The sequence below is a fragment of the Oncorhynchus gorbuscha genome, linkage group LG09 (genome assembly GCF_021184085.1).
Source record: "Oncorhynchus gorbuscha isolate QuinsamMale2020 ecotype Even-year linkage group LG09, OgorEven_v1.0, whole genome shotgun sequence".
Lineage (NCBI taxonomy): Eukaryota > Metazoa > Chordata > Actinopteri > Salmoniformes > Salmonidae > Oncorhynchus > Oncorhynchus gorbuscha.
The window spans coordinates 86,882,937-86,908,392 of NC_060181.1; the positions used below are offsets into that span (position 1 = coordinate 86,882,937).

The 25,456-nt window shown below is 43.8% G+C and overlaps 1 protein-coding gene across 1 annotated transcript in view; it reads right to left on the reverse strand.

The window, feature by feature from the left end:
* Window positions 1-9,185: 9,185 nt before the first annotated feature.
* Window positions 9,186-25,456, reverse strand: part of LOC124044229 (amine oxidase [flavin-containing]) — an 82,311-nt gene continuing 66,040 nt past the window's right edge. Inside the window, exons 7-15 of the mRNA XM_046363819.1 lie at window positions 19,387-19,536; window positions 17,750-17,909; window positions 16,878-16,974; window positions 16,710-16,763; window positions 16,495-16,552; window positions 14,620-14,717; window positions 11,672-11,783; window positions 11,506-11,568; window positions 9,186-11,364 (exon numbers count right to left, since the gene is read on the reverse strand). Of these exons, the coding sequence (XP_046219775.1) occupies window positions 11,209-11,364; window positions 11,506-11,568; window positions 11,672-11,783; window positions 14,620-14,717; window positions 16,495-16,552; window positions 16,710-16,763; window positions 16,878-16,974; window positions 17,750-17,909; window positions 19,387-19,536 (948 nt within the window). The 3' untranslated portion in view covers window positions 9,186-11,208. The remainder of the gene's footprint in view (window positions 11,365-11,505; window positions 11,569-11,671; window positions 11,784-14,619; window positions 14,718-16,494; window positions 16,553-16,709; window positions 16,764-16,877; window positions 16,975-17,749; window positions 17,910-19,386; window positions 19,537-25,456) is intronic.

Below are 25,456 nucleotides of genomic sequence, written 5' to 3' on the forward strand. Positions count from 1 at the left end.
GGTTGAATTTATTCTGTTCCTGTGTTTTATTTTGCCAGCCTTTAGATGAAGGTTGCAAGGCATATGAACTACCAGGTTATAGACAAAACAACCAATTATCACAACACATAAGTTCTAATATGTTTTTTTTTTTTTTTTTACCCACGCAGTGCTACTGAGTGTGTCTGCTTCTTTAGCTACACAGCTGTGTGGTGACACAGCTCTGATAAAGAACAGAGAGGATCTCTTCTGATCACAGCTTCTTAACGATTCACATCACTCACACTGACACACCTGTCACACACACCAGACAGTTAGAAGACAGGAGAGGAGAAGAGGAAACAAGATATAGAGAAGAGGAAGAAGGTCAAGGAGACTAGGAGAATAGGAGAGAGAGGTACAGCATGCTGAGAGGAGAGTAGGGGAGAGATTAAACTAAAGAAGCAAAGAGAGATTTGCTTAGTCATACTGATGTATTGGTCTGAGACAGACTGCAATAGGACTCTCTATGGCCATGGCCCCTTGGTTTCACCTGGGGAGACCCTAGAGGACATGCAGCTGTTCGAAGGAGCTGATGTTATGCCAGGATACGAGATTGCAAGAGAGCAAGATGGGTAAAACTGAACAGTAACTATGTAGTACTGGGTGAAATGGGGACTGCAGACTGAAACACTAGCAAACAGACAGCATGTCCTTGGAAGACTAGCATCTGTGTCTTTTTGGCCTACAGACCATATATCTGACTGTGTCTTTTTGGTCTACCAACCATCTGACTTCTAACATCTATATTTTCACCTTAAAGAACAAGGAGTCATCTAAGCAGAGAGAAGAAAAGGATTTTCCCCTGACCTCGCAGGAAGTAATTAAAGTGAATTACGCCAGGCTCCTAGTTTTAATTTCAGCCTGGCACTTTGTCACTCTCTCCATCCCTCCATCCTTTCGTAAGAGGCAGAGCAGTAAATAAATAGACGGAGGGAGTAAATCTGTCGCTGGACAGAGAGAGTGAAGTGAGTGAGAGTCCCAGAGTTTAATCCCCTGGGTGGGGAAATTACTGCGGTAAAGTCAAAGAGTCGGGCTTCTAACTGAGAGATATACAGTATGCACAGTATAGTGAAGATTGAAGGGGAAGAGGGAGAGAGAGAGAAAGGGAGAGTGGGGAGAGGGAGAGGAGGAGGTGAGAGAGAGAAAGAGGAGAGAGAGAGAAAGAGGAGAGAGAGAGAAAGTTGTGACGTATGCCCTAGTATCTGTTTTTTTCTGTATCCCTGCTAACTCTCTCTCTCTATTTCTCTTGCTCCCTTCCTCTCTCTCTCTCTCTCTCTCGATCTCGCTTTCTGATATTTGAGACCTAAATACCTAAAGATAAATATTATTTGAGCCCAGATGAACACATAGCCAATATTGCATTGTCATTTACATTACATTTAAGTCATTTAGCAGACGCTCTTATTGTCCCTCCTCATGATACCCCTCTCCTCCTGCGAACCATTTCCTCCTGCTAACCATGTCTTCCTGCTAACTCTCTCCTCCTGCTAACCCCATCCTCCAGCTAACCCTGTCCTCCTGCTCACCCTCTCTTCCTGCTAACCGCCTCCTCCTGTTAAGCATCTCTTCCTGCTTACTTTTTCCTCCTGCTAATCCTCTCCTCCTGCCAACCCTATCTTCCTCCTAACCCTCTCCTCCTCCTAACCCTCTCCTCATGCTAACCCTCTCCTCCGGCTAACCCTCTCCTCCTCATAACCCTCTCCTCCGGCTAACCCTCTCTTCCTCCAAACCCTCTCCTCCGGCTAACCCTCTCTTCCTCCAAACCCTCTCCTCCGGCTAACCCTCTCTTCCTCCAAACCCTCTCCTCCGGCTAACCCTCTCATCCTCCAAACCCTCTCTTCCTCCTAACCCTCTCCTCCGGCTAACCCTCTCTTCCTCCTAACCCTCTTTTCCTCCAAACCCTCTCTTCCTCCTAACCCTCTCCTCCGGCTAACCCTCTCTTCCTCCTAACCCTCTCTTCCTCCAAACCCTCTCTTCCTCCTAACCCTCTCCTCCGGCTAACCCTCTCTTCCTCCTAACCCTCTCTTCCTCCTAACCCTCCAAACCCTCTCTTCCTCCCTAAACCCTCTCTTCCTCCTAACCCTCTCCTCCGGCTAACCCTCTCCTCCTCCTAACCCTCTCTTCCTCCAAACCCTCTCTTCCTCCTAACCCTCTCCTCATGGACTATAACCTCTAAACTCCAGGAGGGGGCTGATGCGCTAGCTTTAGATAGGGAAACAAGTCAATCTACTTTCATCTCACTTAAATGCAATCTCCTGCTTTGGTTATGGTGAGAACTTCCTGTAAATCAACCAAACTCTTTAGGTGTGTGGTGTGTGTGCGTGCCTGCCTGCACGTATAGTGTGTGTGGTGTGTGTGTGCGTCCCTGCCTGCATGTATAGTGGTGCGTGCGTGCATGTACGTTTGTTACAGTATGTGTGGTGTGTTTGGTGTGTTTGGGTGTGCTTAAACATTCCTCTTTTCTGTCTCTTCCACATCTCTTTCATTCCTTTGTTTTTCAGTCCTTTCATCACGAACTCACTGTGCTCCTGGACCCCTACTGGCTTTACCGTAACCATGGTGATTCTAATGTTGCCAACAGTATGTGCTAAGTAAGTGCTAATTGTTCATTTGTATTTACAATGGTGAGCTTCAGAATAGATGAACTTAACACACTCCATCTGATACTCAAACTTTTATATAACTTCCATTTTAGTCAAAATAAACCCCTACTACTACTACTTCTACTACTATTTTTTATTTTTTTATTTTTTTATCTCACCTTTATTTAACCAGTTAGGCCAAGATAAAGCAAAGCAGTGAGACACAAACAACAACACAGAGTTACACATGGAATAAACAAACATACAATCAATAACGCAATAGAAAAAGTCTATATACAGTGTGTGCAAATGGCATGAGGAGGTAAGGCAATAAATAGGCCATAGTAGCAAAGTAATTACAACTTAGCAAATTAACACTGGAGTGATAATGTGCAGATGATGATGTGCAAGTAGAAATATTGGTGTGCAAAAGAGCAAAAAAGTAAATTAAAAACAATATAGGGATGAGGTAGGTAGATTGGATGGGCAATTTACAGATGGGTGTGTACAGCTGCAGGGATCTGTAAGCTTCTCAGATAGCTGATGCTTAAAGTTAGTGAGGGAGATATAAGTCTCCAGCTTCAGCGATTTTTGCAATTCGTTCCAGTCATTGGAAGCAGAAAACTGGAAGGAAAGGCGGACAATGGAGGTGTTGGCTTTGGTGATGACCAGTGAGATATACCTGCTGGAGCGCGTGCTACGGGTGGGTGTTGTTATGGTGACCAGTGAGCTGAGATATGGTGGAGCTTTACCTAGCAAGACTTATAAATGACCTGGAACCAGTGGGCCTGGCAACGAATATGAAGTGAGGGCCAGCCGACGAGAGAATACAGGTCGCAGTGGCGGGTGGTATATGGGGCTTTGGTGAAAAATAAATATTTGGCCTTCCTAAGCCAGGATTCAGACATGGCAAGGACATCAGGGTTGGCTGAGTGTGCTAAAGTGGTGATTAAAACAAACTTAGGGAGGAGGCTTCTGATGTTAACATGCATGTAACCAAGGGTTAGAGAAGTCAACAAATGAGAGCCCCTGGGGACACGCAGGGCCTGGGTTAACCTCCACATCACCCGAGGAACAGAGGAGGAGTAGGATGAGGATGAGGGTACGGCTAAAGGCTGTCAAAACTGGTTGTCTTGTGCGTTGGGGACAGAGAACATAAGGAGCAGATTTCTGGGCGTGGTGGGATAAATTCAGGGCATAATGTACAGACAGGGGTATGGTAGGGTGTGGGTACAGTGGAGATAAACCTAGGCATTGAGTGACGATAAAAGAGGTTGCATCTCTGGACGCACTAGTTATGCTGAGTGAGGTCACTGCATGTGTGGGAGGTGGGAAAAAAGAGGAGGCATGTTGAGTGGGACTAGGGGCTCCGCAGTGAACTAAAACAATGATAACAATCCTAAACAACAATATTCAAGGCATATTGACATTAGAGAGAGACAAAAAGCGAGGCATAAAGCAAACACAGGTGTTGATTGGGAGAGCTAGCTAAGACAACAACGGGTAAGACAAACAACAGTTAATCAGCTAAGACAACAACGGGTAAGACAAACAACAGTTAATCAGCTAAGACAACAACGAGTAAGACAAACAACAGTTAATCAGCTAAGACAACAACGGGTAAGACAAACAACAGTTAATCAGCTAAGACAACAACGGGTAAGACAAACAACAGTTAATCAGCTAAGACAACAACGGGTAAGACAAACAACAGTTAATCAGCTAAGACAACAACGGGTAAGACAAACAACAGTTAATCAGCTAAGACTGCAACAACATGTAAAATGGTGATGAATGGGCAGAGAGGGTCAGTTAACTATACCAGGCCCTGAGTTCGAGGCTGGGGCCGACAGACAAACAAAAAAATGGAGTACCGTGATTAATGAACAGTCCAGCAGGCATCAGCTATGTAGCCAAGTGGTCGTCATTCCAGTTATGATGTGCCTTTTCTGTCCCCAGGAAATAGCACCTTTTGACCATTTTGTTTTCAGTGGATTTAGGCGTGGTCCCCGGATGCTATTCATTGACTTCTATGAGAAATATAAGCCATTAAATAATTCAATAATCAATATATTTATGAATTATTTTATAGTGCTACTTAAAATATCTGACAAAAAAATATGATTGCATTTATTGTTACTGTATTTAAGATTTTCTGTGTGTCCCTGACTTCACTCTCCACGCTGTTAGTTTGTAGTAATACCCCTTCAAAAAACAGTCCCTTCCCACAATGACATCACATTCAGGAAGTGTCAATCATTATTTGGGCGGGAAAACAACAGCGTAATGCTAACTCTGTATCAACACTCAGTTTTATCTATATTTTCATGTTTCAGGATGTTAGTCAGTATTTCTGAATCGTACATTTTCAACATGTTAGGCTACATTAGATGAACATGTTATAACAGTTTATAATATCAAAATATGTTTGACAGAAAAGATTCAATTCTCTTCAAGTGTTCACCATTATGCTAGCTGGATCTTGATCGCTAACATAATCTCCACATTACCACCATGTTAGGCATATATACATAACGGTGGAACATGCAACTAACATGGTGAAACCTCAGAAAATATTTACTTATGGAAATATTTATTACAATTTATATAATGAATTTATATTTTATGTGTATATATATTTGTTTCTAATTACATTATAATTATTAGGCCTAATTTCTTTCCTTCTTAATGCGTTTGAGCCAATCAGTTGTGTTGTGACAAGGTAGGGGTGATGTATAGAAGATCGCTCTATTTGGTAAAATACCAAATCTATATTATGGCAAGAACAGCTCATATAAACAAAGAGAAACGACAGTCCATCATTACTTCAAGACATGAAGGTCAGTCAATACAGAACATTTCAAGAACTTAGACAATGTTTTCAAGTGCAGTCAAAAAACACATCAAGCGCTATGATGAAACTGGCTCTCATGAGGACCAGCACAGGAAAGGAAGACCCAGAATTACCTCTGCTGCAGAGTATAAGTTCATTAGAGTTACCAGGCTCAGAAATTGCAGCCCAGATAAATGCTTCACAGAGTTCGTAACAGACTCATCTCAACATCAACTGTTCAGAGGAGACTGTGTGAATTTTTAATTTAACCTTTATTTAACTAGGCAATCCCTCTTGGCCTTCATAAATCAGGCCTTCATGGTCGAATTGCTGAAAATAAACCACTACTAAAGGACACCAATAATAAGAAGAGACTTGCTTGGGCCCAAAAACACGAGCAATGGACATTAGACTGTTAGAAATCTATCCTTTGGTCTGATGAGTCCAAATTTGAGATTTTTGGTTCCAATTTAAGTGCCTTTGTGAGACGCAGAGAAGGTGAACGGATGGTCTCTGCATGTGTGGTTCCCACCATGAAGCACGCCATCCCATCTGGTTTGCGCTTAGTGGGGAAATCATTTGTTTTTCAACAGGACAATGACACAAAACTCACCTGTCTGTGTAAGGGCTATATAACCAAGAAGGAGAGTGATGGACTGCTGCATCAGATGACCTGGCCACCACAATCACCCGACCTCAACCCAATTGAGATGGTTTGGGATGAGTTGTAGCGCAGATTGAAGGAAAAGCAGCCGACAAGTGCCCAGCATATGTGGGAACTCCTTCAAGACTGTTGGAAAAGCATTCCAGGTGAAGCTGGTTGAGAGAATTCCAAGAGTGTGCAAAGCTGAAGCATCTAAAATATATTTTGTTTTCTATATATTTGTTTAACACTTTTTGGGTTAGTACATGAATCCATGAGTTATTTCATAGTTTTGATGTCTTCAGCATTATTCCACAGTGTAGAAAATAGTAAAAAATAAAGAAAAACCCTTGAATGAGTAGGTATGTCCAAACTTTTGACTGGTACTGTATATGTACATAACCAGACCATATCTATACCGTCTCAGTTATCACGTCAACTATCTTCTTATTAGGCCATATCTCACCATGTGGAAGTATAAACAACCACGTCAACTATCTTCTTATTAGGCCATATCTCACCATGTGGAAGTATAAACAACCACGTCAACTATCTTCTTATTAGGCCATATCTCACCATGTGGAAGTATAAACAACCACATCAACTATCTTCTTATTAGGCCATATCTCACCATGTGGAAGTATAAACAACCACGTCAACTATCTTCTTATTAGACCATATCTCACCATGTGGAAGTATAAACAACCACATCAACTATCTTCTTATTAGGCCATATCTCACCATGTGGAAGTATAAACAACCACATCAACTATCTTCTTATTAGGCCATATCTCACTATGGGATATTTCAGCTGTGAGTGTTGTCATAATTAAATGAATCTGTTAAGATGATATGAATCTTCCAGGTGAGGTATAGAAAAGCTTCATCAACTACAGATGATGTCACATCTAAAAGACTCTGGGAGCAACTAAGGATAAACTACAAGGAGATAAGTGACTAGAAATGATGCAAAAGGGATACAAAAACAAAATAAACCTAAATACAAAATAAAATAAAAACTATTTTTTTGTTTTCGCATTTGTCAGTATAGAAAAAAAGCTGTGATGTCAGTGACATCGACTTGAACATCCATGGATCGGAGCCAAGATGCTTGGAGAAAAAATAAATATACACACACACACAGTCTTGTAAAACTAACCTTGTGGGACACACACAATTCAGTTCCATTCAAAATTCTATTTCAACTATCCTAACCCATAAATAAACCCTTCTTATTAGGCCATATCTCACCATAAATAAACAACCATCAACTATCTTCTTATTAGCTATCACAACCACATCAACTGTCTTCTTATTAGACCATATCTCAACCTAATTCTAACCCTAACACTAATTCTAAGCTTAATCCTAGAAATAGCATTTGACCTAACAAAAATGTCCCCAGTTGGTCAACCACATGTTTGTATCTCACCATGTGGACTATTCTATTAGTATCTCACCATGGGAAGTACTCAACTCTGGTCCCCTCACCAGTAAGTTAAACAACGTCCATCTTCTTATTAGGCACTCACACACCACATCACACACACACATCTCACCACACAACACATCACACACTTACATATCTCACACACAACACACACACTTCTTACATATCTCACCATGTGGAAGTATAAACAACACATCACTATCTTATTAGCCATATCTCACACACAAACAACACACACTATCTTACACTCACCACAACACATCAACTATCTTATTAGGCACATCACACACACACACACACACACACACACACACACTATCTTACACACCATGTGGAAGTATAAACAACCACAACTATCTTCTTACCATATCTCACCATGTGGAAGTATAAACAACCACAACTATCTTCTTATTAGACCATATCTCACCATGTGGAAGTATAAACAACCACATCACTTCTTATTAGACCACACCATGTGGAAGTATAAACAACACATCAACTATTTTCTTACCATATCTCACTATGGGATATTTCAGCTAGACAAATTAAATGACCCAGAGAGAGACCAGTAGGAGGTAAATTCAATGTTTTTATCACCATCTTTGAGGAAGGAGAGGAATCATATAAAGACATCAAAGAATGCAATTAGCCGATTAGAAGGTACAACATTTCACACACAGCCAGCCATTGAGAGAGGGACAGAATAGAACAGACAGTGTCAGGCCTAGATTCAAAATTCTATTTCAGTCTCAACCCTAGCTCCTAAACCTAATTAGACACTGATGATGTTTGACACAAAAATGTCCCCAGGGAACCAGGACACTGATGATGTCACACAGGGAACCAGGACACTGATGATGTTTTTATCACATCTTTGAGGAAGAACCAGGACACTGGTGATGTCACACAGCCAGCCATTGAACCAGGACACTGATGATGTCACACAGGGAACCAGGACACTGATGATGTCACACAGGGAACCAGGACACTGATGATGTCACACAGGGAACCAGGACACTGATGATGTCACACAGGGAACCAGGACACTGATGATGTCACACAGGGAACCAGGACACTGATGATGTCACACAGGGAACCAGGACACTGATGATGTCACACAGGGAACCAGGACACTGGTGATGTCATCCAGGACACCAGGGAGCAGCTGTTTTCAGTTGGTTCCTGTTGTTCCGTTCACTAGTTTTCCCATCAGAACAAACAGACTGTTCTTCTACTATACTTCTTTGAGAATGTTGAGATCTTTCTTGACATCATGGTCCAATCCCTACTCATCTGATTCTGGTTACAACCAGGCCTCTGGGCAAAAGTTACTTTGAGGTGAATCAAATGCAAAAAAGAGAGAAATGCTTGGAGCCTGGGGGTAGGGGTTCAAGTTTAGTGTCACGGTAGAATGTAAGCTAAGCTAAGGGATAGATAGCATATCTGAGGAGTACAGCAATAACAACATTTCAGAACATATAGATAGATAGTTTAGCTAGAGATGTATGGGCGGATTTACACAGTTCACAGTTGGCCATTTTAAGATTCACACATACACAACTGGTGCCAGAAAGCTAACTGTAGCATCATGGATGTTAGCATGATTGTTTGTTCAGCCTCAGACGCTCGCCTGCCGGAAACAGAGCTCAGCCAATGGCCTAAGAAGGTGTCAAAATCAAATGACATTTTATTGGTCACGTACACATTTTTGCAGATGTTATCGCAGGTGCAGCATGAAGCTTATGTTTCTAGCTCCAACAGTGCCGCAATATCTAGCAAAACAGTAACAATACACAAATGTAAAAAAAAATCAAGAACAAGACATTAAGACATATCAGAATGAGCACTCAATCCAAAAGTGACCAATGAGCTCCAGTTAACGCCAAATGAACCAGACAGGGGGGTACAGCGGAAGGGGGGATGGGAAATGAGTGTGAGTTACACAGGCACTTGCAAAAATGTTAAAACACCACAACTTATATTAAGGCAAGATGGACTACACTCACGGCGTACGCACACGTCTTTAGGGACAACATCACAATGTTCCACCACTCACTGTAAGACCGACCGTACAGTATGCTTCAGAACGGATGCTCTCACAGGTTGATCCTCTTATCTACTCAGAGCAGTAATTCTGTTCGTCTATAGATCTAGATATTCATGTTATTTCACTCACATTTGATTTTCTTCCACTGTTTTATTTTTATTTTTAGAGGGATCTTTATTATTGGATAGAAATCTGTTTCATACATATTTGTTAGGAGAAGAGAGGAATATCTGCTGAAAATACTGTGAAACTGGACTTATTCAGTATCATGGGCAAATTAGCTGTAGTTAGAAGCAAGCTCAATACCCTCTGAAAGTATCCACACCTCCTGCTTTACTTCGAGGTGATGTCCCCTAATCTTTTCAATGGGCTTGATATATAATATATAATAATATAATATATATAATATATGCCATTTAGCAGACGCTTTTATCCAAAGCAACTTACAGTCATGTGTGCATACATTCTACGTATGGGTGGTCCCGGGAATCGAACCCACTACCCTGGCGTTACAAGCGCCATGCTCTACCAACTGAGCTACAGAAGGACCTAAAATCAGCAGAGGTAATTAACACACAGTCTCAAACAGTCAATGCAGATTTGTGAATGATAACTTCATTGGGAAAGCTACTGTTTCAATAACTCTGATTTAGTTGTCGTCCTTCATTGGTTTGAGAGTCTGAATCACAGACTTATTGTTAGCTAGGGATTCTCTCTCATCTCCCATCTCAGGTATCAAAGAGCAATCTTAGCAGAACAGACAATATTATTGTGAGCTGGTCTTGATAGATCCTGTGTTGGGACACTGTGGAGGATGGAGGTTTTTAGAACAATGGACGGTACAGTAGTGAATGACAGAGCTGAACAGTCTTTACCAAGGCCTATGACACAGAGTGGTAACGTCTCACATGGCAACCTGTTTCCTATAAAGTGCATTACTTTAGACCAGAACTCTATGTGGTTAAAAGTGGAGCACTACTCTAGCTGTGGTCAAAAGTGGAGCACTACTCTAGCTGTGGTCAAAAGTGGAGCACTACTCTATCTGTGGTCAAAAGTGGAGCACTACTCTAGCTGTGGTTAAAAGTGGAGCACTACTCTAGCTGTGGTCAAAAGTGGAGCACTACTCTAGCTGTGGTCAAAAGTGGAGCACTACTCTAGCTGTGGTCAAAAGTGGAGCACTACTCTAGCTGTGGTCAAAAGAAGTGCACTACTCTAGCTGTGGTCAAAAGTGGAGCACTACTCTAGCTGTGGTCAAAAGTGGAGCACTACTCTAGCTGTGGTCAAAAGTGGAGCACTACTCTAGCTGTGGTCAAAAGTGGAGCACTACTCTAGCTGTGGTCAAAAGTGGAGCACTACTCTAGCTGTGGTCAAAAGTGGAGCACTACTCTAGCTGTGGTCAAAAGTGGAGCACTACTCTAGCTGTGGTCAAAAGTGGAGCACTACTCTAGCTGTGGTCAAAAGTGGAGCACTACTCTAGCTGTGGTCAAAAGTGGAGCACTACTCTAGCTGTGGTCAAAAGTGGAGCACTACTCTAGCTGTGGTCAAAAGAAGTGCACTGTAAAGGGAATAGTGTGCCGTCAGAGAATTGCCCTCTGGAGATGCAGGAGAGGAGGTGGTGGGAGGGGTTTAGGTTTAGCACCGGGTGAGAAGCCCCTTCTGATAGGCCAACATGCCTGCTGCAGTGGCAACAGACAGGACCGAGGCTACGCCCAGGAAGTTGATGAACCCGCCCACAGATGGAAGGTTTCGCTCCCAGAAGGTGGTGACAAACGGGATTGCTGGGACTTCCTGTTAGAGCGAGAGAGGAGATGGGGGAGAGAGTTAGGGGGGAAACTAAGTTAGGTCTACTTTCTATAATGTCCTTTAGATACTTTACATTTGAACCCAAATGAGTTTGGTATGTGACTTAAGTATCCATTGAATCCTTACCACTGACTCAGGCTCTGTCTGCCAGATCTGACTCTGTGGAATCCTGCCCATTTCATACATGACCTGGAACAACAATGAATTCATGTATAATACTAAAACAATACACACGAGGGAGGAGGGTATATGAAATAAATACATGTATTATGATGATGATGGAGGCTCTCACCTCTCTGGCAGCCCTCTCCCCTGCCTGAACAGCCCCCTCCATGTAGCCACTCCACTCAGTAGCTGTCTCTGTTCCTGCAAAGTACAGCCTGCCTACTGGCTCCCTGAGAACCCTACACAGAGTGGAAAGGAGAGGAGGGAGAAGGAGAGATATAAAGGTTAGATAAGGTCACACAGTGTGTATTTGTATTTATTATGAATCCCCATTAGCTGCTTGTTCCATAAGGTCTTTGTGTATATGTTTTTTAAATCTAATTTTACTGCTTTTGCGTCAGTTACTTGATGTGGAATAAAGTTCCATGTAGTCATGGCTCTATGTAGTACTGTGTGCCTCCCGTAGTCTGTTCTGGACTTGGGGACTGTGACTTGGGGACCTCTTGTGGCATGTCTTGTGGGGTATGCATGGGTGTCTGAGCTGTGTGCCAGTAGTTTAGACAGACAGCTCTGTGCATTCTACATAAATAAAAGTAGTGATGAAGTCAATCTCTCCTCCACGTTCAGCCAGGAGAGATTGACATGCATATTATTAATATTAGCTCTCTGTGTACATCCAAGGGCCAGCCGTGCTGCCCTGTTCTGAGCCAATTGCAATTTTCCTAAGTCATTTTTTTGGCAGCTGACCACACGACTGAACAGTGGTCAAGGTGCGACAAAACTAGGGACTGTAGGACCTACTTTGTTGATAGTGTTGTTAATCAGGTAGAAACTAGGGCCTGTAGGACCTACTTTGTTGATAGTGTTGTTAAGAAGACAGAGACTAGGGCCTGTAGGACCTACCTTGTTGATAGTGTTGTTAAGAAGGTAGAAACTAGGGCCTGTAGGACCTACCTTGTTGATAGTGTTGTTAAGAAGGTAGAAACTAGGGCCTGTAGGACCTACCTTGTTGATAGTGTTGTTAAGAAGACAGAGCATTTCTGTATTATAGACAGACTTCTCCCCATCTTAGCTACTACTGCATCAATATGTTTTGACCATGACAGTTTACAGTCTAGTGTTACTCCAAGCAGTTTAGTCATGTCAACTTACTCAATTTCCACATTATTTATTACAAGATTTAGTTGAGGTTTAGGGTTTAGTGAGTGTTTTGTTACAAATACAATACTTTTAGATATATTTAGGGCTAACTTATTCCTTGCCACCCACTCTGAAACTAACTGCAGCTCTTTGTTGAGTGTTGCAGTCATTTCAGTCACTGTGGTAGCGGATGTGTACAGTGTTGAGTCATCTGCATGCACAGAAACTCTGGCTTTACTCAAAGTCAGTGGCACGTCGTTAGAATTTGTTTTTAAAGCAAGGGGCCTAGACAGCTACCCTGATTTTAACTGGATTATATTTGATAGGCTTCCATTAAAGAACATCCTCTGTGTTGTGTTCTATTTGACAAGTAACTCTTTATCCACACTATAGCAGGGGGTGTAAAGCCATAACACATACATTTTTACAGCAGTAGACTATGATCAATAATGTCAAAAGCTGCACTGAAGTCTAACAAGACAGCCCCCACAATCATTTTATCATACATTTCTCTCAGTCAATTGTCAGTCAGTGTAAGTGCTGTGCTTGTTGAGTGTCCTTCCCTATAAGCATGCTGAAATTCTGCTGTCAATTTGTTTACTGTAAAATAGCATTTTATCTGGTCAAACATTTTTTTTCCCAGAAGTTTACTAAGGGTTGGTAACAGGCTAACAAATCGGCTATTTGAGTCAGTAAAAGGGGCTTTACTATTTTTTTATTAAGAACAAATTCTTATTTTCAATGACGGCCTAGGAACAGTGGGTTAACTGCCTGTTCAGGGGCAGAATAACAGATTGACCTTGTCAGCTCAGGGGTTTGAACTGGCAACCTTCTGGTTACTAGTCCAACGCTCTAAACACTAGGTACCCTGCCGCCCCAGGGGCCCTTGGGGAATGACTATAGCTTCCCTCCAGGCCTGAGGGCACATGCTCTCTAGTAGGCCTAGATTGAAGATGTGGCAAATAGGAGTGGCAATATCGTCTGCTATTATCCTCAGTAATTTTCTATATTGTCAGACAGACCTGGTGGCTTTTCATTGTTGATAGACAATCATTTTTTCATCTCTTCCACACTGACTTTACGTAATTCAAAAGTACAATTCTTGTCTTTCATAATTTGATCCAATACACTTGGATGTGTAGTGTCAGCGTTTGTTGCTGGCATGACATCCCTAAGTTTGCTTATCTTGCCAATGAAAAAGTAATTAAAGTACTTTGCAATAACAGTGGACTTTTGATGAATAAGCCATCTGATTCTGAAGGAGCCAAGTTGGCTTTTTTCCCCAAAATTTAATTTAAGGTGCCCCAAAGCTTTTTACTATCATTCTTTATATAATTTATCTTTGTTACATAGTGTAGTTTATTTTTATTTAGTTTAGTCACATGATTTCTTAATTTGCCGTACATTCGCCATTCAGTTGGGCTGCAAGACTTGGTGTGGCAGGTAGCCTAGTGGTTAAAGTGTTGGACTGGGAAATGAAAGGTTGCAAGTTCAAATCCCAAGCTGACAAAATAAAAATAAAATGTCATTCTGCCCCTGAACAAGGCTGTTAACACACTGTTCCTTGGACTTAATTGAAAATAAGAGTTTGTTCTTAAGTGACTTGGCTAGTAAAATTTAAAAAACTAAATTGCCCTACCTTTGGCCTCAACCATACAATTTTTAAATTCCTCATCAATCCAAGGGGATTTAACAGTTTATACAGTCATTTTCTTAATGGGTGCGTGCGTATTAGTGAAATAAAAAGTACATAAAGGTGAAATAAAATCAAATAAATAAATTAATCAACTGGAATAAGTAGTTACATAAATGTGTCAAGTGCAGCATCTGGTTGCTCCTCATTACACACCACAGACCAGCAAATATTCTTTATATCATCAACATATGAATCACTGTGTGTGTGTGTGTGTGTGCCTGGGTGTGTCTGTTACTTACTTGCCGTACTGGGTGAGTATACCAGGGGGGAAGTAAGCAGTGTAGCAGCCTCCAGAATACTCCTCCTCACACCAGTTCTTCTCCTCATAGTGCACAGGCTGGGACAGAGAGGGCTGGGGGTTAGTACTCGTATCGGGCTGGGGGTTGGTACTCGTATCGGGCTGGGGTTGGTACTCGTATCGGGCTGGGGGTTGGTACTCGTATCGGGCTGGGGGTTGGTACTCGTATCGGGCTGGGGGTTAGTACTCGTATCGGGCTGGGGGTTGGTACTCGTATCGGGCTGGGGGTTGGTACTCGTATCGGGCTGGGGGTTGGTACTCGTATCGGGCTGGGGGTTGGTACTCGTATCGGGCTGGGGGTTGGTACTCGTATCGGGCTGGGGGTTAGTACTCGTATCGGGCTGGGGGTTGGTACTCGTATCGGGCTGGGGGTTGGTACTTGTATCGGGCTGGGGGTTGGTACTCGTATCGGGCTGGGGGTTGGTACTCGTATCGGGCTGGGGGTTAGTACTCGTATCGGGCTGGGGGTTAGTACTCGTATCGGGCTGGGGGTTGGTACTCGTATCGGGCTGGGGGTTGGTACTCGTATCGGGCTGGGGGTTGGTACTCGTATCGGGCTGGGGGTTGGTACTCGTATCGGGCTGGGGGTTGGTACTCGTATTGGTTGGGGGTTGTTTTACTCTAATGTTTGTAGACAATGTAAATGTAAGCAAACACAGTATAGCCACAAAACGTGGTTGAAACTGTATAATGGATGGTCAGTCCTTTGAGAGTGGTTATATTTCTCCAGTCCCATCCTTTGGCTTTTTAGCAGAACAGAACAGTTTCAATTAAGCTTTCCAGTTCCAAGCAGTAGTGGTGGTATTACACTGTTAGAAAGGGGTTCCAAACGAGTTCTTTGGGTATTCCCATAGGAGAAACCTTTTTGGATCCATGTAGAACCCTTTCGAGTTCTATGTAAAACCATAAAGGGTTATCCTATGGGGACAGCCAAAGAACCCTTTTAGGTTCTATAAAGCACCTTTTTTTCTAAGAGCGTAGCAGTACTAGTAGTAATAGTAGTACTAATAGCAGTAGTAGCAGCAGAAGCAGCAGCAGCAGTAGCAGCAGCATTAGCAGCAGTAGTAACAGCAGTAATAGCAGTAGTAGTAGTAGTAGCAGTAGTAGCAGTAGCAGCAACAGCAGTAGAAAAAGCAGCAGCAGTAGTAGCAGAAGTAGTAGTAGTAGCAGCAGTAGTAGTAGTAGTAGTAGCAGCAGCAGTAGTAGTAGTAGCAGCAGTAATAGCGGTAGTAGCAGCAGTAATAGTAGTAGTAGCAGCAGTAATAGTAGTAGTAGCAGCAGTAATAGTAGTAGTAGCAGCAGTAGTAGTAGTAGTAGCAGCAGTAGCAGTAGTAGTAGCAGCAGTAGCAGTAGCAGTAGCAGCAGAAGCAGTAGTAGCAGTAATAGTAGTAGCAGCAGCAGTAGCAGTAGCAGCAGTAGCAGCAGTAGTAGAAGCAGTAGTAGCAGTAGTGGTAGTAGCAGCAGTAGCAGCAGTAGCAGCAGTAGTAGAAGCAGTAGTAGCAGTAGTGGTAGTAGCAGCAGTAGCAGCAGTAGCAGCAGTAGTAGAAGCAGTAGTAATAGTAGTGGTAGTAGCAGCAGTATTAGTAATAGCGGAAGTAGCAGTAGTAGTAGTAGTGGCAGTAGCAGCAGTAGCAGCAGTAGCAGCAGTAGTAGAAGCAGTAGTAATAGTAGTGGTAGTAGCAGCAGTATTAGTAATAGCGGTAGTAGCAGTAGTAGTAGTAGTGGCAGTAGCAGCAGTATTAGTAATAGCGGTAGTAGCAGTAGTAGTAGTAGTGGCAGCAGCAGTAGTAGTGGCAGCAGTAGTGGTTCCACTCACATGCAGAGCCTCCTCTGAGCCTAGCACTCTGGAGTAGATCTCACAGATCCTCTTCTTCCTACAGGGGGCAACAACCATCTTTAAGGGTTAAGGAAGGGATAGGGTTAAACTATTAATGCTGATACACATGCGTACTAGCATAGTATACACATGAGGAAGTGATGTAAAACACACTGTAGGGACTGAACATGAGAAACAGCCAGACAGATGTTTACCTCTCCTCTTTCGTCAGTCCACATAGCTTCCTGCACTTGCGGGCCAGGATGAAGCTAAGGCATAGGAACAGGAGAAATAAAGTTACAGTAATACCACTAAGTAAACCACAGTTTCTCATTCTCTATGGGTAATCATGTTGGGATACAGGAAACTAGTTATGTGTTTACCCCATAATGGCGGGCACAGTCCCATCGGGCTTTGTGTCATCCAGAGTCAAGCCAATGGGGGCCTCTTCCTCCTCAATCACCATAGTGCCACAGTACCCTGAGAGAGAGAGAGAGAGAGAGAGAGAGAGAGAGAGAGAGAGAGAGAGAGAGAGAGAGAGAGAGAGAGAGAGAGAGAGAGAGAGAGAGAGAGAGAGAGAGAGAAGAGGGGAAGGATGCAGGAGAGGAGGACAGGAAGAGAGGAGAAAGAGGATCAGGGATGAGGAGAAGAGGGGAGAGGAGAGAGAGGATCAGGGATGCGGAGGAGAGAGAGGATCAGGGATGAGGAGAAGAGAAGAGGAGAGAGAAGATCAGGGATGAGGAGAGAGAGGATCAGGGATGAGGAGGAGCGGAGAGGAGAGAGAGGATCAGGGATGCGGAGGAGAGAGAGGATCAGGGATGAGGAGAAGAGGGGAGAGGAGAGAGAGGATCAGGGATGCAGAGGAGAGAGAGGATCAGGGATGAGGAGAAGAGGGGAGAGGAGAGAGAGGATCAGGGATGCGGAGGAGAGAGAGGATCAGTGATGAGGAGAAGAGAAGAGGAGAGAGAAGATCAGGGATGAGGAGAGAGAGGATCAGGGATGAGGAGGAGCGGAGAGGAGAGAGAGGATCAGGGATGCGGAGGAGAGAGAGGATCAGGGATGAAGAGAAGAGAGGAGGAGAGAGAAGATCAGGGATGAAGAGAAGAGAGGAGGAGAGAGAAGATCAGGGATGCGGAGGAGGAGAGAGAGGATCAGGGATGAGGAGAAGAGGAGATTATCACTCAAGTTCTCTCCATAGTAGACCATGCATTTGATGACAGAGCCCATGGACCTTCCCTCCCTCCTCCCTTGTTACCTTTCTTCCTCCAGAAGTTCTCTCTGTAGTAGACAATACATTTGATGACAGAGCCCATGGGGACCCTGTGGATCAGCTGGTTTCTGAGAGGGGGCAGCTCGGGGTTGAAGTGCATCTTCAAGTTCAGACCAGGAGGGGTTGCCACAATCACATACTTGGCCTGGGAGAAACAAAACACGAGTTGAGGCCTGTGTAGTGTGTAGTGTGTAGTTTCTAACCCACTGGGCACCCACTGTATGAATCGACACTGTTTCCACGTCATTTCAATGAAATTACACTGAACCAATGTGGAATAGGAGTTGAATTGAGGTCTGTGCCCAGTGGGTAGTGTGTACATCTCCAGTCCACCCCGGTGGCTAAGCAGCTCTATGCTACTGCTTAATGGGTTTTATCTGGGGGAGAGGATGTCGCCTGGACAGAGAGATGAAGACCAGCTTACTGACAACAATCCATCTGGCTTACACATATGTGCACGCGCATGCACACAAACACACACACACAAACAGGAAAATAACCTCACACTCAACGTCAACAAAACAAAGGAGATGATCGTGGACTTCAGGAAACAGCAGAGGGAGCACCCCACTATTCACATCGACGGGACAGTAGTGGAGAGGGTAGTAAGTTTTAAGTTCCTCGGCGTACACATGACGGACAAACTTGATTGGTCCACCCACACAGACAGAGTGGTGAAGGAGGCTGAAGAAATTTGGCTTGTCACCAAAAGCACTCACAAACTTTTACAGATGCACCATCGAAGCATCCTGCCTGGTACGGCAACTGCTCCACCCACAACCGGCTCTCCAGAGGGTAGTGAGGTCTGAGGCCAACATAATGACTCAACTACAGCCACTTTAATAATGTAAAAATCGATCTAATAAATGTATCACTAGCCATTTTAAACAATGCCACTTCATATAATGTTTACATACCTTACATTACTCATCTCATATGTATATACTGTACGCTATACCATCTACTGCATCTTGCCATCTTGATGTAATACATGTATCACTAGCCACTTTAAACAATGCCACTTATGTTTACATACCCTACATTACTCATCTCATATGTATATACTGTACTCGATACCGTCTACTGCATTTTGCCTATGCCGTTCTGTACCATCACTCATTCATATATCTTTATGTACATATTCTTCATTCCTTTACACTTGTATAAGGTAGTTGTTGTGGAATTGTTAGGTTAGATTACTCGTTGGTTATTACTACATTGTTGGAACTAGAAGCACAAGCATTTCGCTACACTTGCATTAACATCTGCTAACCATGTGTATGTGACAAACAACATTTGATTTGAACACACACGAACACACACACTGTCAAAAGCTATAGGAATTTACTGACAGGCAAACATGAATGTCTAAGGGGCTTTGTAAGCTCAGTGAGTTGTATGGTTGAATGAATGATTCCTAGAATGTTCCTGGAGTTCTAGAATGCAAATGTACAGCAGTCATAACATGGGCCACATCATGAGGTGCCACGTATTATGAACAAACAAGCTCTAGATGGCAGCATAGGCACAAGCTGAAATCAGTAGGCTCCTACTCAGTGGAATGTGCTCTGACGAGATTGTAATTATGTTGATGGATTGGAGATGGTTGCTCTCTCACTCACCTTGTATGTTTCCTTGTTGAGCGTCTCGACCTCGACCATGTCCCCTGTCTGGTCGATCTTGTAGACAGGAGACTCCATCTTGACCCGCTCACCCAGTTTTTTGGCCATACACTCACTGATCTGGCTGGAACCTCCCAAAAACTTCCTCTCCTGAAATGCAAATACAGTATCATCAGTCATATCAATCAGATACAGGCTAATAAGACCTGTTCCAGGAGGGTGCTACTCTGTGGCTGACCCTGTGCTGCTTCTAGTCTCATCTGTGGCTGACCCTGTGCTGCTTCTAGTCTCATCTGTGGCTGACCCTGTGCTGCTTCTAGTCTCATCTGTGGATGACCCTGTGCTGCTTCTAGTCTCATCGGTGGCTGACCCTGTGCTGCTTCTAGTCTCATCTGTGGATGACCCTGTGCTGCTTCTAGTCTCATCTGTGGATGACCCTGTGCTGCTTCTAGTCTCATCGGTGGCTGACCCTGTGCTGCTTCTAGTCTCATCTGTGGCTCACCCTGTGCTGCTTCTAGTCTCATCTGTGGCTGACCCTGTGCTGCTTCTAGTCTCTCATTTGTGGCTGACCCTGTGCTGCTTCTAGTCTCATCTGTGGCTGACCCTGTGCTGCTTCTAGTCTCTCATCTGTGTGATTTCCAGGGGATTAGCAAAAACACAAGACAGCAGAAGACACATTTCTCACAGTGGACAATAAAGTTGTAACGCTAGGATAAACATCAAATTATACTCTATTCATTATCAGTGTAGTGCATTACTTTTGACAAGATTTTGACAGTGTAAGACTTAGTATTCTCTACGGGCTGAGTGTGTGAAACTTTTTGCATCAGTGCCAGATTTACACCCTATGAGACATAAACTAGCTATTCTGGTCCTTCTTCTGCCTCCACAAAAATACCTCAAACTCATTCTAAGACAGCCAGCCCCCTGGGAGAGTTGATTGATGCAGCTGAGGTGAACAGTAGTTGTACATTTGGGTGGTGGCCCTTTTCTAATATCGGCTGGCTTTAGGATACTTCAGTAGAACAACACGCAGGAAGTGTTTTGGAACCAGTCAGGTAGAGGGGTGGATTGGACTGGAACCAATCAGGTAGAGGGGGTCGATTGGACTGGAACCAGTCAGGTAGAGGGGTGGATTGGACTGGAACCAGTCAGGTAGAGGGGGTGGATTGGACTGGAACCAGTCAGGTAGAGGGGTGGATTGGACTGGAACCAGTCAGGTAGAGGGGTGGATTGGACTGGAACCAGTCAGGTAGAGGGGTGGATTGGACTGGAACCAATCAGGTAGAGGGGTGGATTGGACTGGAACCAATCAGGTAGAGGGGAGGATTGGACTGGAACCAGTCAGGTAGAGGGGGTGGATTGGACTGGAACCAGTCAGGTAGAGGGGGTGGATTGGACTGGAACCAGTAAGGTAGAGGGGTGGATTGGACTGGAACCAATCAGGTAGAGGGGGTGGATTGGACTGGAACCAATCAGGTAGAGGGGGTGGATTGGACTGGAACTAGTCAGGTAGAGGGGGAGGATTGGACTGGAACCAGTCAGGTAGAGGGGTGGATTGGACTGGAACCAGTCAGGTAGAGGGGTGGATTGGACTGGAACCAGTCAGGTAGAGGGGTGGATTGGACTGGAACAAATCAGGTAGAGGGGGTGGATTGGACTGGAACCAGTCAGGTAGAGGGGTGGATTGGACTGGAACCAGTCAGGTAGAGGGGTGGATTGGAAAGTGAGCGTGGGTCTTGGCAAGGCCACATTACAATGTAAACAAAGCTTAGTCCTGGTTAGTGTAAACTTTCCTCAGTTAACTTTATAGACCCGTCATTTCTGATAAATTGACTTGGCTGGAGAGGGAGGAGACTCGAGGCCATATTGTGGCCGAAGTAACACATTTAATACAGAATTCTTCTGGGTACATGCATTTACATTCAATATGCAAGAAGCGAGAGCAAGTTACATCTCAGATGGAAGGACATAATACAACATGAATAGCAGGGCATTTCCTCCTACAGTTTGGTGTCAAAAGCTAATGGTTCAAAGACCTAATGGCTCAAAGACCTAATGGCTCAAAGACCTAATGGCTCAAAGACCTAATGGCTCAAAGACCTAATGGCTCAAAGGCCTAATGGCTCAAAGACCTAATGGCTCAAAGACCTAATGGCTCAAAGACATAATGGCTCAAAGACCTAATGGCACAAAGGCCTAATGGCTCAAAGACCTAATGGCTCAAAGACCTAATGGCTCAAAGACCTAATGGCTCAAAGACCTAATGGCTCAAAGGCCTAATGGCTCAAAGTCATAATGGCTCAAAGTCATAATGGCTCGAATATAAGCCTGGTATATCAACAACTCAAAGCTGGCCAAAGTGGGAGTGACCTACTGAGTAAAGTATTTGTCATCATTTCATTTTAGGGAATCACATAACTGTGAGACGTGGCTCTGTGCTTGTGGTGTGCTAGTGTATGGGATGGGTTAGGGGAAAGGTGTTGCTAGATTAAGCCAATGCCTATGCCCCGGGAGTTTGGTCATAGAGCTCTATTTTCATGTCATCCGACCAAAGCACCGGTTCCAATCCAAGTGCCAATGCTGTTTAACAAACTCCAGGCATTTACATTGGTTGGATGACATGAACATAGAGTTCTTTGGCCACGGACACCAGTGGTGGGTTTGGTGTCGAAATGAGAATGTATGAGCAGAAAATAACCCAATATCTACTGTAAAATATGGTGGTGGATTGTTTATGTTATTTTGCTTCCACTGGTCCTGGGGCCCTTGTTAAGGACATTTTAGCCCAGAATCTGGTTGCCTCTGCCAGGAGGCTGAAACTTGGCTGCAAGTGGCTCTTCCAGCAAAATAACCCCAAGCATCAAAATCCACAATTGGCCACAAAATCAAGAAGACAGTTCATAAGCGCAGACAAAGGATATTACATTTACATTTACATTTAAGTCATTTAGCAGACGCTCTTATCCAGAGCGACTTACAAATTGGTGCATTCACCTTAAGACATCCAGTGGAACAGTCACTTTACAATAGTGCATCTAAATCTTAAAGGGGGGGGGTGAGAGGGATTACTTATCCTATCCTAGGTATTCCTTAAAGAGGTGGGGTTTCAGGTGTCTGGAGGTGGGGTTTCAGGTGTCTGGAAGGATTCTATATGGAGGAATGGTCTAATGTCCCTCTCAGGCTCAGAAAAAGGCTCAGTGCCGTTATCCTCGCAAGGTAAGGTACTGAAAACAGGGTGTCAATCATTTTGCCTCCTACTTTTTGAGAAAAATTGGTTTACTTGTTAAACAATATCTCTTTCTCTGAGCAATTTCATTAGTATAAAATCATATATTTCCAAATGTTTTGAGCATGCAATATAGCTCAGTATTTGAATTGTTTATTTTATACATCATTTGTGCTCATCTTTATCAATGGTATACATTTTTTAAAACCTTTATTTAACCAGGTAGGCTAGTTGAGAACACCTTTATTTAACTAGGCTTGTCAGTTAAGAACAAATTCTTATTTACAATGACGTTCTACCGAGGAACAGGGGCAGAATGACAGATTTTTACCTTGTCAGCTCTGGGATTTGATCCAGCAACCTTCAGTTACTAGTCTAACGCTTTAACCACTAGAATACCTAGAAAGCGCTCCAGTAGGTATATCTCACGGGTCATCCCCAAAGCCAACACCACATTTGGCCGCCTTTCCTTCCAGTTCGCTGCTGCCAATGACTGGAACGAATTGCAAAAATCGCTGATGCTGGAAACTTATATTTCCCTCACTAACTTTAAACATCAGCTATCTGAGCAGCTAACCGATCGCTGCAGCTGTACATAGTCCATCTGTAAATAGCCCATCCAATCTACCTACCTCATCCCCATACTGTTTTTATGTACTTTTCTGCTCTTTTGCACCCCAGTATCTCTACTTGCACATCATCATCTGCACATCTATCACTCCAGTGTTAATCTGCTAAATTGTAATTACTTCGCTACTATGGCCTGTTTACTGCCTTACCTCCTCACGCCATTTGCACACACTGAATATAGACTTTCTTTTTTCTATTGTGTTATTGACTGTAGGCTTGTTTGTTCCATGTGTAACTCTGTGTCGTTGTATGTCTCGAACTGCTTTGCTTTATCTTGGCCAGGTCGCTGTTGTAAATGAGAACTCGTTCTCAACTAGCCTACCTGGTTAAATAAAAGTGTTCTCAACTAGCCTACCTGGTTAAATAAAGGTGTTCTCAACTAGCCTACCTGGTTAAATAAAGGTGTTCTCAACTAGCCTACCTGGTTAAATAAAGGTGTTCTCAACTAGCCTACCTGGTTAAATAAAGGTGTTCTCAACTAGCCTACCTGGTTAAATAAAGGTGTTCTCAACTAGCCTACCTGGTTAAATAAAGGTGTTCTCAACTAGCCTACCTGGTTAAATAAAGGTGTTCTCAACTAGCCTACCTGGTTAAATAAAGGTGAAATAAAAAATAAAACCTGCCGTGCGAAAAACTTTCAATACTTTCAGACCCTACTCTATATGCAGTGCAACCTCATATGCAACTACGCTATGCATAGCATGCATTAAAATCGACTTCAAAAGGGGGAAGCACACTCTTGAGAGCTAACTTTAGCACTCACATCCTTTTCTATTGCTCAACCTTCTATTGCTCTACCACACTGAATCAATACATTAAAAATAGCGAGTCTGGACTCTTGAACACAGAACTGGAGCTTCTGTCAAAACCGGAGCCAGAGAACAGGCAGACCAAACCGGAAATGAAAGTGGGTGACCTCACAACAACATCCTCTAATTACCCCAATGTGTCACAATCCTCCGTCACCTAGGCAATGGGGCCATCCCAAAGTAAACAAGAAGAATGGTGTCTCCCTGGGATCTGAATAACAGCCATGTGGAGGGAGGGATTATGCCTCTAAATGAAGGTGGAAGGAATGCCCTGGAACAGCCATGTGGATGGAGGGATTATGTTCCTAAATGAAGGAGCAGGAACAGCCATGTGGAGGGAGAAATTATGGTCCTGAATGAAGGAGCAGCCACATGGAGGGAGGGATTATGTTCCTGAATGAAGGAACAGCCACATGGAGGGAGGGATTATGTTCCTGAATGAAGGAGCAGGAACAGCCATGTGGAGGGAGGGATTATGGTCCTGAATGAAGGAGCAGGAACAGCCACGTGGAGGGAGGGATTATGTTCCTAAATGAAGGAGCAGGAACAGCCATGTGGAGGGAGGGATTATGGTCCTAAATGAAGGAGCAGGAACAGCCACGTGGAGGGAGGGATTATGGTCCTGAAGGAAGGAGCAGGAACAGTCATGTGGAGGGAGGGATTATGTTCCTGAATGAAGGAGCAGGAACAGTCATGTGGAGGGAGGGATTATGTTCCTGAATGAAGGAGCAGGAACAGTCATGTGGAGGGAGGGATTATGTTCCTAAATGAAGGAGCAGGAACAGTCACGTGGAGGGAGGGATTATGTTCCTGAATGAAGGAGCAGGAACAGCCACATGGAGGGAGGGATTATGTTCCTGAATGAAGGAGCAGGAACAGCCATGGGGAGGGAGGGATTATGTTCCTAAATGAAGGAGCAGGAACAGTCATGTGGAGGGAGGGATTATGTTCCTGAATGAAGGAGCAGGAACAGCCACATGGAGGGAGGGATTATGTTCCTAAATGAAGGAGCAGGAACAGTCATGTGGAGGGAGGGATTATGTTCCTAAATGAAGGAGCAGGAACAGTCATGTGGAGGGAGGGATTATGTTCCTAAATGAAGGAGCAGGAACAGTCATGTGGAGGGAGGGATTATGTTCCTAAATGAAGGAGCAGGAACAGCCATGTGGAGGGAGGGATTATGGTCCTAAATGAAGGAGCAGGAACAGCCATGTGGAGGGAGGGATTATGTTCCTAAATGAGGGAGCAGGAACAGCCATGTGGAGGGAGGGATTACGGTCCTGAATGAAGGAGCAGCCACATGGAGGGAGGGATTATGTTCCTGAATGAAGGAGCAGGAACAGCCATGTGGAGGGAGGAATTATGTTCCTGAATGAAGGAGCAGGAACAGCCACGTGGAGTG